Here is a 14,059-nt window from a genome sequence, read left to right as displayed (position 1 = left end):
GAACCTAGGCTCCTGGGGAGCACACCCCACATGCTGCCCCAGCCAGAGGGGAGCCCGTCACCCCGCCTCAACCAGAAGGCCAGAAGCAGCTGTTCCCAAGGGCAGGCCAGGCCGTCCCCCATCCCTCACCTCTGCAAGGCTTTCCCTCAGGCCGCCGGTCCCGGTTGGCGGATCTCAGCTGGGACTCGTCCCACCTCTCCTGAGCCACACTGCTAAGCTCAGACCTCAGGGGAGAGGGTCTGGGTTCTGACCCCCTGCCTGGAAGCTACCTCAGTTCCTGTGCAGAGCTGAGAAAGGCACTCCTGGGGCAGGCAAGCACCCTGCCTCTGCAGCTCAGCCGCACGGTTCCCAGAGCCTGCCTGCCATGTGCCGGACCGTATGGCCTCGCCAGGTCCTTGACAAGTGTACAGTGATTCTCAGCTTAGAAACCTGCATGCCTGTACCACCATCACCACCCCCTTTAAAGAAGCGTTTTATTTATGGAAAAGAGCAAATATACATGAAAATACTGCATATTGTATAAAAAGCCCCAGTTACCTTCTATCAAACCTGTTGCATCTACTTCTGCTTTCAAAGACCGCATCTGCTAATTGAGCTGCGCCGCGCCTTTGTTGTGGCACAGGGCTTCTTTCGGTTGCAGCAGGCAGGATCTTCAGTGGCGGCATGCGGGGTCTGGTTTCCTGACCAGGGGTGGAACCCTGGGCCCCCTGCATCGGGAAGATGGAATCAGCCACTGGGCCACCAGGGAAATCCCTCTCCGTGTTTCTGTTCTCGTTCGTATCTGTGTTCTGCTGGAACTGCTTTAAGGAAATGCGGTTTCAGTGTATGTTTCTAACACATCAAGGCTTTTGTTTTAAAAACACAGTGATGGTGTCATCACACCTAACAAATTAACAGCAGTTCAGCTTCAGATGTGCCCATGCAGTTGGGAGGCTCCAGTGTCCGCTGGGCCCCTTCAGAGACATGAGCACTGATTGACCGGCATGTTGGGGTGTGGTCACTCTCGTCCCCCGGCCTCATTTCTGGCCTTAGTGATGACCAGGGGGACGTTTTTAGCTTTGTGATGATTTGTTTCCATCAATCGCAGTCTTGCTTTTTGCTGCCCAGCTTGTCTCATCTCTGGCCTGAGAACAGCCCCAGGCTGGCTGCTGCGTCCTTTGACATACCATCTGGTCTTCCCAGCCTTCTTGCTTCTGGGCACCAGGGTGGCCCAGGCTCCTCCACCTCACTTCCGGTCCCAGCCCACCGTTTGCTCTCGGGTGCCCCCTCTTCCTTGGTTTTTACTGCCACTGAACTTCCTCCAGTACAGGGGACTTCCCCTCCCCCATATTCAGAGTCACTTTCCTTAGAGCAGATTCTTGGAACTGGAGGGGCTGGGCAAAGGTGTGAGCCAACAAGTGCATCTTCCTGTCACTGCCGGCATCCCTCAAAGCTCTGCGGCCCAGCCAGCCTGCACTGTTCCTCCTTCCTAGCACTCTAACTCCCAGCTCCCACCTGCAGCCACCCACCCCTCCCACATTTCTCCAGCCTCTCTCCACTCACTGCATCACGAAAGAGCTGGGCGCTGGAAAGGATAGGCGGACAGGCAGATGGGCCAGCTGTGTTTCTGCAGGTCTCTGTGGGTCTTGGCCACAGACTGGTGGCCCCGGGTCTTTGCTTGGGCTGTCTGTGGCTGAGAAGGCTGGCCCTGTGGCTGAGAAGGCTGGCCCTCCCTTTCCCTTGGGGAAAGCCTCCAGGCTGGACCAGAGTCTCGTCCCCGCCTCCCAGCACTGTGCTGCCCATATCCCGGTGACAAGCTGGCACTGCTTCAGTCCCCACCCCCGCCTCACACGGACAGACACCCAGCGCACCCTGGGTACCGGCGGGGGCCATACCAGCCGCCTGGCGGCCCAGGGCCAGCTCTGTCCCAGAAGTCATGCCCAGACCCCGTGAACGGCCTCTGCGGAACTGCAGTCAGGGCCCGGGGACAGAGCGAGCCCATTTCCCCGAGGGCGAAAGCAAGGCCTTTGTCAGGGCACTGTGCACCCAGCCAAGCTCCAGTCCTTGAGCCCCTGCCCTCCCCACCGCCCTGCCACCTGCCTGGGCTCCCAGGTAGGCAGTCACCTGCACAGGTGCCCTGTGGGGACCGGGTCATGCAGGAGCAGCGGACCCTGGGAAAGATGGACGATCCCCACACGTGTGTGTGCGTGTGTTGTGTGTGTCTGCATGTGACCTTGGCCCAGCCCGAGCCCTTCTGGAAACAGCAGCTGTCCCCTGGCCCCAGGTACGCCACCTGGAGTGCGGCCAGCCTGGAGGAAGGGCCAGTGACAGGAGGAGGGGAAGCATCCCTCTGCAGGCGGCTCTGGCTGGCTCCAGCCCCATAAATACCCGCAGGCCCCGAGGCCCGGTGTCACAGAGGCAACCGCACACCATGGGGCGCCGGGAGCTAGTCGTCTTGGGCCTCGCCTGCTGCCTGTCAGTCGCGAGTGCGGCGAAGGTAAGCGAGAGCCCAGCTGAAGGGTCGGCCAGGGGAGGGAACCCCCTCTCACCTCCACCAAGCCAGACCTGGAACCTGGGGACAGGGCCCAGCAGGGGGAAGACAGAGAGTCACTGGCAGGGCTCCGGAAGGGGGCCCCAGCGCCCCCCAGGCTGGTCCTTCCACCCCTCAGCCTGTTCTTCGGACCCCTGCTGCCCAGCGCTTCAGGTCCTGGGTGCCTTTTGCCACCACTGACCACCACTGTTAACAGCATCTCCCAGGCACGCACTCGGCATTTCTAACAGGATGATTCAGGCTGCCAAATACAGAATATCCAGTTCAACTGGACTTGCACATAAACCATGAGTCAATTTTGGTGTATGTTTCACCTAATAATTAGGACATACACTTGAAAATATATATATCATTGTTTATTTGAAATTCAAGTGTAACTGGTCAACCTTGCTGAGTTAGCCACTTGACCCACAACCCTGCTCTGGCTCCGTTGTCTCTCTAGAGACGTCAGTGTGGTCCCCCTTTCCCAGAAGGGGTGACCGGGGCCCAAAGCAGAGAAGCTCTGTGATTTGCCCAACAGCACACAGCCACTGTAGCTGAGTAGGAATCTGGAACCCGCGTTAGTCCAACCCTGGAGTCCGGCTCCCCGTGTAACCTCCATCTCCTGCTCCTCCAGCACCTGCTTGCCAGATTTTCTGCCCAGACACAAGTCAGGAGGCCCAGCCAACCCTCCTGGGGCAGCCAACCCTGGCCTCCCTCACTGACCTCCTGCGGGTCTGAGCACCCAGGCAGGGAAACACTTCCAGGATGGAGCCAATGGCCACACACAGAAGGTGTGGGTGCTCTGGCAGGGCTCCGGAAGGGGGCCCCAGCGCCCCCCAGGCTGGTCCTTCCACCCCTCAGCCTGTTCTTCGGACCCCTGCTGCCCAGCGCTTCAGGTCCTGGGTGCCTTTTGCCACTCTTCTTCTGGGGGGTTCTTTTCTGGGGGCTGAGTGGACCCTGGTTTCCTCCATACTGCTCCAGCAGCCAGCAACACCCCTCCCTACGCTGCTGCCACGGCCAGGGTTCCCACGCCCTGTCCACCATGGGGGGCCTTCAGGTCAGTCTCAGTCACACGGAGTTGTCAAGCCCTAGCCCCCCAGTGCCCTCTCCCAGCAGCCAGGGAGGCTGTTTAGGAGAAAATGCCTGGAGCATGGAGGGGTGGGAGAGACAGGGGCCCGAATCCCAGGGCATCTGGCAGGGATTGCTTCTGGCTCCTTCCTCTGCAGTTCCAGCGAGGCATTGGGCCCCTCCCAGCCCAGAGTTAGATCAGAGGGCAGCTGGGATCCGGCCAGGCCTGGGATGTGGGGCTGGCCCGCTCTCACCCCCCTGGAACCTAGCTCAGGTGAGAGCCAGGAAGCCCGGACCTGCGCCCCCCGCTAGATCGGGGGGGCGAGGCCCTGGGAGAGAAGGGCCTGGCTCTGAGGCCAGACAGGAGCTGCTCAGAAGCAACTCCAAACGGGAAAGCCTCAGCTTCCTTCAGGAAAAATGGGTCGATGGGCGCCAGCCCCCAGGACTCTGGTGAGGGCTGGACACATTGGCCCATCTGGCGCCAGCTCAGCGGGAGTTCTGGTGCCCTTGGCTGGGCAGGGATCTGTCCCGGCTTGGAGCACAGGGGCTGTGGAGATTTGAGGGGACTCAGCCGAGGGAGAGACAAGGGGACGAGGAAGAAGGGCCTGCTGATCAGGGAGCTTACTGCTGGGCGTGAGCCATTTGGCGTCCCTGGGCTGCCAACAACTGCTGTCAGCTGGACAAGCCAACAGGCCACGAGGGGGATAGTGTTCTCACCCATCTTACAGGTGGGTAAACTGAGGCTCAAGGTCATGGGCCGTCATGGTGAGAATCCAAACCTCCACCCCACCTGTCCTAGCCTTCTTGGAATGCTTTCCTGAGTGGGGACACATGGCTTGAACCAGCCTCCTCTGAGATTCAGGGAGCAGGACACCCCGGGGGTAGGGGTGGGGTGGGATGGGGAGTGAAATGGCTCCTCCCACGATGTCAGCATGTGGCAGGGGTCTCGGTCCCAGATGCAGGTGGGCCCTTCCTTGAAGCTGTCTTGGGGGGACCTCTGGGAATCCGGAGCCTGCAGGGCGGCTATCCTCCTGGGGGGGCCCCCAGCTGGAGCCCCCCTGAACTCTCCCCTCCCTCCCAGCTGGGCTCCGTGTATACTGAAGGCGGTTTTGTGGAGGGCGTCAACAAGAAGCTGAGCCTCTTTGGCGACTCTGTCGACATCTTCAAGGGCATCCCCTTTGCCGCTGCCCCCAAGGCCCTGGAGAAGCCTGAGAGACACCCTGGCTGGCAAGGTGGGAGCAGGAGAGGGTGGGCCAGGTCCTGAGGCTGTGGAGCCCACCCTCACGCCAGTCCCTCCGGCTGCCTGCAGGGACCCTGAAGGCCAAGAGCTTCAAGAAACGGTGCCTGCAGGCCACGCTCACCCAGGACAGCACCTACGGAAATGAGGACTGCCTCTACCTCAACATCTGGGTCCCCCAGGGCAGGAAGGAAGGTCCGTTCCCCGCCACACATACCCTCCAGCTCCCCAAGCAGCCAGAGGCCTGGTTCTGGCCCCTGGGTTGTGTCTGGGGGCTACAGCTACAGAGCTGAACTTCCTGACATCAGCACAGATCAGACGGGGTGGGGGATGGGGAGGACGGGGGAGGGGTGTATCTGGCATCATGGAGCCTGCTCCCCTCCTCCTCAGTCTCCCACGACCTGCCCGTCATGATCTGGATCTACGGAGGTGCCTTCCTCATGGGGTCTGGCCACGGGGCCAATTTTCTCAACAACTACCTCTACGACGGGGAGGAGATAGCCACGCGGGGCAACGTCATCGTGGTCACTTTCAACTACCGCGTCGGGCCCCTTGGCTTTCTCAGCACCGGGGACTCCAACCTGCCAGGTCTGCCGGGCACCGGGCGGGGGGAGCCAGTGTGCCTGGTCCCTGAGCTCTGAGCCCAGAGGCCACGCCCTCAGCATCCCTCATCCCCAGATAGCTCCCCACAGCCCCCCAGAAAGGACCCAGCCTCCCATCTGCTAAATGAGGGGGGCCAGAGCTGAACTGTGAGACACAGGAGCCACTTGGCAGCTGAAGCGAAAGAGAAGAGGCTGCCGGCCAGCTGGCCAGACCCCGAGAGAAGTGGGGGTGGGAGCCACTGAGAGACACAGGAGCTGGCACACCCAGGCGGCACCTTGGGGTGGGGCGGGGAACAGCACAGAAGTCCCGGGACAGACAGGAGGGACTCTGGCCGGACGGGAGAAAGCTGAGCCTGGGGCCTCCAATTCCCCTTCCCCGACCTGAGACTCCCCTCCCTCAGCACCCGCCCACTCAGCCTCCAGGGACACACCACGCACCACCTGGGGCTGGACAGGGTCTTCACACCATCGGGGATGATCTCACCCCACCCACACGGACTGTGCGCCTAATATGGGCCAAGCCCCCTGATGAAGACCCCCTGCCCTGCCCGCAGGTAACTACGGCCTTTGGGACCAGCACATGGCCATTGCCTGGGTGAAGAGGAACATTGAGGCCTTCGGAGGAGACCCCGACAACATCACCCTCTTTGGGGAGTCGGCTGGAGGCGCCAGCGTCTCTCTGCAGGTCTGGGGGTCCCTAAAGGGGTCGCTGCCCTCAGGGCAGTGGGAGGGAGTCAATGGCGACAGGGAGAAGCAAGGCTGATGGGCGCCGCCGTGGGGGTGTCCCTGGCCGAGTCCTGCAAACAGGCGGGTGCGGGAGGTGACAGGGACTCTCTGTATTGCAGACCCTCTCTCCCTACAACAAGGGCCTCATCAAGCGAGCCATCAGCCAGAGTGGTGTGGGTCTGTGCCCCTGGGCCATCCAGGAGAACCCCCTCTTCTGGGCTAAAAGGGTAAGGGGGCACTGTGGGGCGGGGCCTCCCTCCTTTTCACTCTCTTCTGGACCCTGTGTCCGGCGCCCTGAGCACTGCCTCTCTCTCCCCAACCCCCAGATTGCAGAGAAGGTGGGCTGCCCCGTGGACGACACCAGCAAGATGGCCGGATGTCTGAAGATCACCGACCCCCGTGCCCTGACACTGGCCTATAAGCTGCCCCTGGGAAGCACGGAATGTGAGTAGGGGCTTCCGGGGACTGGGGACCCGGGGGCTCCCCATTGGGCGCCAGGTCTCATCCTGGCTCTGTCGCCAGCTTGCCGATGTCCCCAGGCAGCTCATTGCCACCCCTGTCCTGGCAGGCCTCTATGGCCATGGCTGGAAGTGGGGGAGGCGTCTTTCCTCTTGTCTTCGGTGGGTCATGACCCCTTGGAGAACAGCTTGGCCCCACCCCCAACCACGCACACACAGGCGGTCATTCGTACATGAGTGTCAGCAGATTTACGGACCCCAGATCAAGAGAGCCTCTGCACGTAGATAAGCATTCATTCTTATGAATTCAGCAAACATCTCCTGAACACCTGCTGTAGCATTTCCCTTCCAGCTCTGCTACTCTGTACCCCAGGAAGGCCAGGGGGCCCAGCGGCAAAATACTGCCAAGTGTCAATCTCATCAACCCAGGAAGCAATCACTCTCTCTCACTCCTCCTTCTAAGGCAAAGTGCAATGCAAACGCCATCGTTTGCATCTGGACCTGACATGAAGTAAACCATAAGTGCTACCTAAACATCTTGACCCAAGATGCAGACCAACTTCATCTCTGAGGGTTCCGCATCTGGGGAGTCAAGCAACTGCAGATCAAAAACATTAAACAAACAAAAAAACATTCCAGCAAGTTCCAAAAAGCAAAGCTTGAATTGGCTTCCCACCCTCCCGGCAACCACCGCCACCCACCCACCTCCCACCGCAGGGCTTCCCTGATAGCTCAGTAAAGAATCTGCCTGCAATATAGGAGACCCGGGTTCAATTCCTGGGTCAGGAAGATCCGATGGAGAAGCGATAGGCTCCCCACTCCAGTAGTCTTGGGCTTCCCTGGTGGCTCAGCTGGTAAAGAATCTGCCCATGATGCGGGAGACCTGGGTTCGATTCCTGGGGTTGGGAAGATTCCCTGGAGAAGGGAATGGTTACCCACTCCAGTACTCTGGCCTGGAGAATTCCATGGACTGTATATTCCATGGGGTCGCAGAGTCAGACATGCAAAGAGTCGGACACGCAAGAGTCAGACATGCAAAGAGTCACTTTCACTACCCTGCAATGCCCTGCAACTATTTACATAAGGTTTGCATCGCATTTACAATTATTTACACAGCATTTATTAGCACTAGGTATTAAAAGTCATTGAGAAATTATTTACCATATATGGGAGGATGGGGGTTTCCCAGGTAGCTCACTGGTAAAGAATCTGTGTGCCAATGGGGAAGATGGGGGTTCGATCTCTGGGTTGGGAAGATCCCCTGGAGAAGGGAACGGCTACCCACTCCAGTGTTCCTGCCCGAAGAACCCCACGGACGGAGGAGCCACACACACATGCATATGGGGCGGTGTCGGTAGACTGTGCGCAAGCAGCGCGCCACTTTCTGGAAGAGACTTGAGCACTTGGATGCTGGTGTCCTGGCAGCAATAGACATGGATTGGTGGAAATGTGACTGTTTACTTTTGAGCTGAACTGGAGGGAAAACGAGCCAGGCCTGATGGGGGCAGGGCATACGGGCCTTTGGGGGCCAGTGCGGGGGTCTCACACCGTTTCTGGTTGACACACTGGAACCCGCCACAGAGAGGGGGCACCTCTTTCTCCAACCGTCCCCTCCAGGGTTTCTAGACTTTCCTCCTCTTTGCTTTAAGAGAGCAAGCAGAAAAGAGAGAGAGCGAACAGGGACAGAAGGGCGTCAGGTCGCAGTGAGAGAGCAGGTCTGGCGCCTGGACCAGCCGTTCCCATCCCGGGTGATTTTGCGCCCAGGGAACGCGTGGCAGAGCCTGCAGACGGTGCTGGAGGTTGCAGCCGGGGAGGGGGCACCACTGGCGTCTGGTGGGTTGAGATCAGGGAGGCTGCTGACACCACACTGCGCAGGACAGCGCACCCCCGACACCGGAAGGGGTTGGAAGGTCAATAATGCTGAAGCCGAGGAAGCCCGGCCTCCGTCAGAGGAGGTGTAGCTCCTTGGTGGCCTCAGGAGGGAGTCAGTTCCTGCCCGGGAGGCCTGGGGGAGGCGCGGGGGGCATCGGAAGTTTTGAGAACCTGCTGCTGTTCGCCCCTAGATCCCAAGGTGCATTATCTGTCCTTCGTCCCCGTCGTCGATGGAGACTTCATCCCTGAAGACCCCGTCAGCCTGTACGCCAACGCTGCGGACGTCGACTACATAGCTGGCACCAACGACATGGACGGCCACCTCTTCGTCGGGATCGACGTGCCAGCCGTCAACAGCAACAAACAGGACGTCACGGAGTAAGCGGGGGCAGTGGGGGGGGGTGGGGGGGTGGCGTCAGCCGAACGAGGAAGTTGGCGCTGATGGTGGCGCGCAGCCGTCCACGGCCCTCTGCTGCACTGCTGTTATTGGTGCTCAGTTGCTCGGTCATGTCAGACTCTTTGCAACCCCATGGACTGCAGCACGCTGGGCTTCCCTGTCCTTCACCATCTCCCAGAGCTTGCTCAAACTCATGTCCATCGAGTCGGTGGTGCCATCCAACCATCTCATCCTCTGTCATCCCCTTCTCCTCCCGCCCTCGATCTTTTCCGGCATAAGGGTCTTTTCCAGTGAGTCGGTTCTTCACATCAGGTGGCCAAAATACTGGAGCTTCAGCTTCAGCATCAGTCCTTCCAGTGAAATTCAGGGTTGATTTCCTTTAGGACTGACTGGTTCGATCTTGCAGTCACAGGGCGGCAGATACCCTCCTGTGGGCAGGGGGTGGAGGGTCCAGTGCCCGTTTGATATCTGCAGGGAGGACTTCTATAAGCTGGTCAGCGGGCTCACTGTCACCAAGGGGCTCAGAGGTGCCAATCTCACGTACGAGATGTATACCGAGCCCTGGGCCCAGGACTCATCCCAGGAGACCAGGAAGAAGACCATGGTGGACCTGGAGACTGACATCCTCTTCCTGATGCCCACGAAGATCGCTGTGGCCCAGCACAAGAGCCACGCCAAGTGAGGAGGGCGAGCGGGGGTGGCCCACCAGGGATCCCAAACACCTTCCCAGCGAGGCCTCAAGGCGGGCAGCAGGCCTGGGAAAGCCAGGCTCGGTTCCCACCTGTGCCTGCAATGTCTGCCAGGCCTGACGGGCCTTGAGAGGACCCCTCCTCCCAGTCTCGACTCGAGGGCTTTACCAAACCCTCCTGTGACTCCCGGCCTAGGCCAGGCCTGCACACTTTCCCACACTCCTCAGCCCTCCCCGTCAGAAAGTCCTTGAGTCGGCCTTCTGTCCACAAGCTGTCCGGAAGGCGGTGCCACTGGGTGATATTCTCTGTGGTGGGTTTCAAATTTGACAACTTTCAGAACAAGCCTGCAGCCACTTTTAAACCCTCCATGTGATAATAGCCAACAAAAATGAAAAATAACCTAGGGATGCTTAAAAAGTAGGATGATAAATTTTCACCTAGAAACCAGGTGGCACAGTGGTAAAGAATCCGCCTGCCAATACAGGAGACACAGGTTCGATCCCTGGGTCGGGCAGATCCCCGGGAGGAGAGAAGGGCAACCCTCTCCAGCATTCTTGCCTGGAGAATCCCGTGGACAGAGGAGTCCAGGGGATCGCAGAGTCAGACATGACTGAGCACACACACAGAAACCTAGGATGGAAAGTCAGCGATAAATTTGGCTGGAGCTTCCGGTCAGTCAAGCCAACAGGAAATGACTGAGGACACAGCCTTGTCCCATCAAATCAAGAATACAGATTCACGTGCAGAGAAAAAAATCTTTCTTGATACTGAATTATGAAGGAAGATGCCTCTATACGGTTGGTGGAGGCCAAGTTTAAATGCACTTGAAATTGTAGAATCCATGAAGTCAAAAATTTGGCCACAGTTTTCCTTCTCCTGGGTGAAAAGATCCAGATCTTTCCTGAGTCTCTCTTTTTTTTTTAATTCATTTATGTATTTATTTTGAACTTGCTGCATAGTTTGTGGGATTCAGTTCCCCAACCAGGTATTGAACCTGTGCCCTTGGTAGTGAAAGCACTGATCCCTAACCACTGGGATGCCAGGGAATTCCCTTTCCTAAGTCTTGTAGGAATTGCCCAGATCCTTCCCTACTCCCCCATGGCCTTCCCCTGGGGCCCATCTCCGGGGTGGGCGGCCCCTGGTGGGCACCCTGCCAACCTGGGCAGTCTCCCCTCCCTCCTCAGGAGTGCCAAAACCTACACCTACCTGTTCTCCCAACCGTCTCGGATGCCCCTCTACCCCAAGTGGATGGGGGCTGACCATGCCGATGACCTCCAGTATGTCTTTGGGAAGCCCTTTGCCACCCCCCTGGGCTACCGGGCCCAAGACAGGACTGTCTCCAAGGCCATGATTGCCTACTGGACCAACTTTGCCAGAACTGGGTAAGGCAGGGATGGGGACGGCCTCTGTCTAAATCACCCTGCAGGCTGGGGGTTCAGTCCCTGTTCCCTTAAACACTTACCCTCTCTGAGCCCAGGCACCCCGTCTGTGTGAGGTCAAGGGCTCCCAGCTGGGCCCCAGGATGTTCATGTGCCCAACCAGTGCTTGGGAGACATGGAAGTACCCATGGGGCAGAGGGTGGAAGGCTGTCCAGTTGAGCAAGTGATGGGGGTCTCCAGCCTTCTGTGGGTCCCCTGGCCCCACCCAGCCACCAGTCCTTTTTCTCACTCTGCAGGGACCCTAACACGGGCCACTCAACGGTGCCCACAAACTGGGATCCCTACACCCTGGAAGACGGTAATTACCTGGAAATCAACAAGCAGATGGATAGTAACTCTATGAAACTGCACCTGAGGACCAACTACCTGCAGTTCTGGACCCAGACCTACCAGGCACTGCCCACGGTGACCGGCGAAGGGGCCAGCCAGGTGCCCTCCGTGGACAACTCCGAGGCCAGTCCCGTGCCCCCCGCGGACAACTCTGAGGCCACCACCAAACCCTCCGCGGGTGACTCTGAGGTGGCTCAGATGCCCGTAGTCATTGGCTTCTAATGTCCTTGACCTCCAGGGGCCACAGGGTGAGACCCCAGGGCCCACCTTCCCTCCCAAGTGCCTCCTGAATAAAGCCTCAACCATCTCTCTCTGGCGTCTCTTTGTGATCCCAAGACCCAGCTGGAGGAAAATGGGGTCTTCAGTTATCACGAGCTCCAGGCACCCGGCCCAAGGTGTTTCCCCTCATCCATCAGCCCTCAAGCCCAGGAAGCCAACAGGACCATCCTCTTTAAAGAGAAGGAAACGGGTCCGTAGAAGTGAAGCGTCAGGCTAGGACTGGGACTTAGGTGTGGACCCCCCCATGAAAGGCCGTCGGCTCCCGGGCTCTGGGCTTTGCTCCCGAGGGTGGGCGGGGCCGCAGCCAAGAGAAAAACTGGGTTCTGGAGGGGGCGGCCGCCTCTGGACCCCCGGAGCCCAGCCACGCCCAGGTCCTCTGGGGCGTGGGGAGAGACCACTGTTCTAACTGCAGGTTGGGGGAGAGAATCGGATTCTGCCTCCAGGTGGCTCCATGTCCATGAGGACAGAGCATCGCACTGGAAGGGCGGGAGCAAAGGGTGCCCTGGGAGGGACACGACGCAGACGGCAGAGTCAGGGTCGTCTCCGCCACTGGGAATCCAGCCTGGGTATGTGCCCGCGGACATCAGAGCAAGCGTCAAACCCAGAGACTCCAAAGCCGGTGCTCGCAACAAGGCCAGGGGGCTCCCTCTCTCCCCTCCCCTCGACCATTCTGTGGTCACTCTGGGGTGGGGGTGAGGACCAGCGATTCCAGGGTCCTGGGTGGGTGCGTGGGGCAGCAGAACCAGCTGCCAGCCCCAGGCTCCCTCCCTGGTGAGTTCTGCCCCCGAGGCCACAGGTGCGAGCCCAGGACAAAGATCACCTCTGCAGCCGACTGAGCCCTTTTGTAACTGTTGCCAAAGGCCCCTGATGATCACTAACAAGCTTCTTCCTGACTCCCCCTTGGGCAGAGGCCCACTCTGGGAAGCACCTTTTAGTGCCCCAACCCATCACCTAATGCCAACCTTCCGGCAGGAATTTTGTCTCGAGGCTCTAAGAATTGGCTATTAATTCAGGAAAACTGTCGACTCTTCCCTGATCTGTCAGGTCACTGAGCTCACTGTACCCGCTTGATCTCTGCTCCTTGTTCTTAATAAATCCACTCCCTTCTGAAATGCTCCGTGTCTAGAAATTCTTTTCCAACCCGTGCTCAGACTGCCTCAACACTTGCCAGCCACAGATGGCAGGCTGAGCCTGGGCTGTGAGTCCTGCGGCCCCAGGCAGCAGAGCTGAACAAGGGGAAAACCCACCCTCCCGAGGAGCAGGGGGCGCACCAGCCTGGCCCATGACCACCTTGTCTGCGCTGGGCTTCCTGGGTAGTCCAGGGCTCTCAGGTATGAAGACTGAGATGCCCCCAGCACGGGCTCTCCTGGGGCCCGTCCCTGCTCTTGGCCAATGGAGCCAGGGATGCCATCTATCTGCCCTCTGCCACAAATGAAGTACTTGTACCTGTGGGGTCTGCTCTCAGGAGCCTCCTCGGGGCCTGGACCATGCTGCGACATGAACTTCCCTCCCTCGCTGTGGGACAGCTCAAATGTGCCTGCTGTGCAGGAAATCATGCCCCCGGAGGGCTGGGCCACGTCAGATGTGTGTTCAGTCCCCGCGCTGCATAGACATGGCCAGGCAGAAGCGAGCCTGGCCATGTGTCTGGGTGACACATCTCCAGCTGTGGGGATGCCTTGTAATTCATCCGGCTCTTGCCTTTCCAGGCTTTCTCCTGGGCATGAAGCAGAAAATACCTACCGAGGTGCAGGCTAGAGGCCAGTCCAGGGTCCTGGAGTCTCCCCGCTGGGCCAAGAGATGACCCTTTAGCTCTTATTAGGGTGAAGCCTGGAGGGGACATGCAGGCGAGCTCCAGTCAGTCTGTTCACCACCTTGATGAGATGTGGTGCTTCGATATTTCATGGGCAAGGCTGTTCCCGAGCGTGCCTGTGGGCTGGCAGTCTTGGGGGCGTCCCCTGCCCCCTATGCCTCATGTTTTAGCCTTCCCCACAGAAAAGGGTCAAGCCTCCCATCTCCCCGTGACATAAGCACAACATAGACTTGGACAAAGAATGCAGCCATCCTAGCGGCTGCAGCTCGAAGGGCTCCAGTCCAGCTGCCCTTCAGGATAAATTTGGTACCAACATGATTGCATTTGTAGACTGGTGATTGTGCGAGACAGTGGACCTCTGAACTACACGATCTCTGAGTCTGTCTCAGCCAGAGAAGGGCAGCCTAGGGGTCCTTCACTGGCAGGAATGAGCCCCCTTATCCTGGAGAACCAGCGCTCAGCCGGGATTCGTCAGATGACAGCCTTGATGAGTGGCCCCCACATGCCTAACTAACACGGAGAGGCACGTGGCCTCCTAGTGAGATCCCAGGTGAAAACAATTGTATAAAGACTTGCAGAGGGCATACGCACACCTATGGCCTATTCATGGTGATGTATGGCAGAAATCAAAAAAATATTG

The 14,059-nt window shown here is 58.9% G+C and overlaps 1 protein-coding gene across 2 annotated transcripts; it reads left to right on the top strand.

The window, feature by feature from the left end:
* Positions 1 to 597: 597 nt before the first annotated feature.
* Positions 598 to 11,637, top strand: CEL (carboxyl ester lipase). Of its 2 annotated transcripts, none has more exons than XM_055400258.2 (11): positions 598 to 2,476; positions 4,662 to 4,812; positions 4,890 to 5,012; positions 5,208 to 5,405; positions 5,974 to 6,104; positions 6,265 to 6,372; positions 6,472 to 6,589; positions 8,667 to 8,853; positions 9,347 to 9,550; positions 10,746 to 10,943; positions 11,237 to 11,637. In XM_055400258.2, the coding sequence occupies exons 1-11, from the start codon at positions 2,411 to 2,413 to the stop codon at positions 11,550 to 11,552; spliced, it is 1,800 nt and encodes a 599-aa protein (XP_055256233.2). In that variant the 5' UTR covers positions 598 to 2,410; the 3' UTR covers positions 11,553 to 11,637. The 2 variants fall into 2 exon arrangements, with proteins under 2 accessions (XP_055256233.2, XP_088697173.1); XM_088841047.1 differs by lacking the exon at positions 598 to 2,476 and adding an exon at positions 2,710 to 4,308.
* Positions 11,638 to 14,059: the final 2,422 nt, after the last annotated feature.

Source organism: Moschus berezovskii, chromosome 11, assembly GCF_049115385.1.
Source record: "Moschus berezovskii isolate FMDL1 chromosome 11, NW_MosBer_1.0, whole genome shotgun sequence".
NCBI lineage: Eukaryota > Metazoa > Chordata > Mammalia > Artiodactyla > Moschidae > Moschus > Moschus berezovskii.
The sequence above is the reverse complement of the archived record's forward strand: the minus strand, read 5'-3'. Positions and strand labels throughout refer to the sequence as shown.

Coding starts and splice junctions, on each gene's coding strand:
- CEL (XM_088841047.1), top strand. CDS start 4,006: ATGGGCGCCAGCCCCCAGGACTCTGGTGAGGGCTGGACACATTGGCCC. Junction 6,373..6,471: donor CCCTCTTCTGGGCTAAAAGG/GTAAGGGGGCAC, acceptor CCCAACCCCCAG/ATTGCAGAGAAGGTGGGCTG. Junction 10,944..11,236: donor ACCAACTTTGCCAGAACTGG/GTAAGGCAGGGA, acceptor CTCACTCTGCAG/GGACCCTAACACGGGCCACT.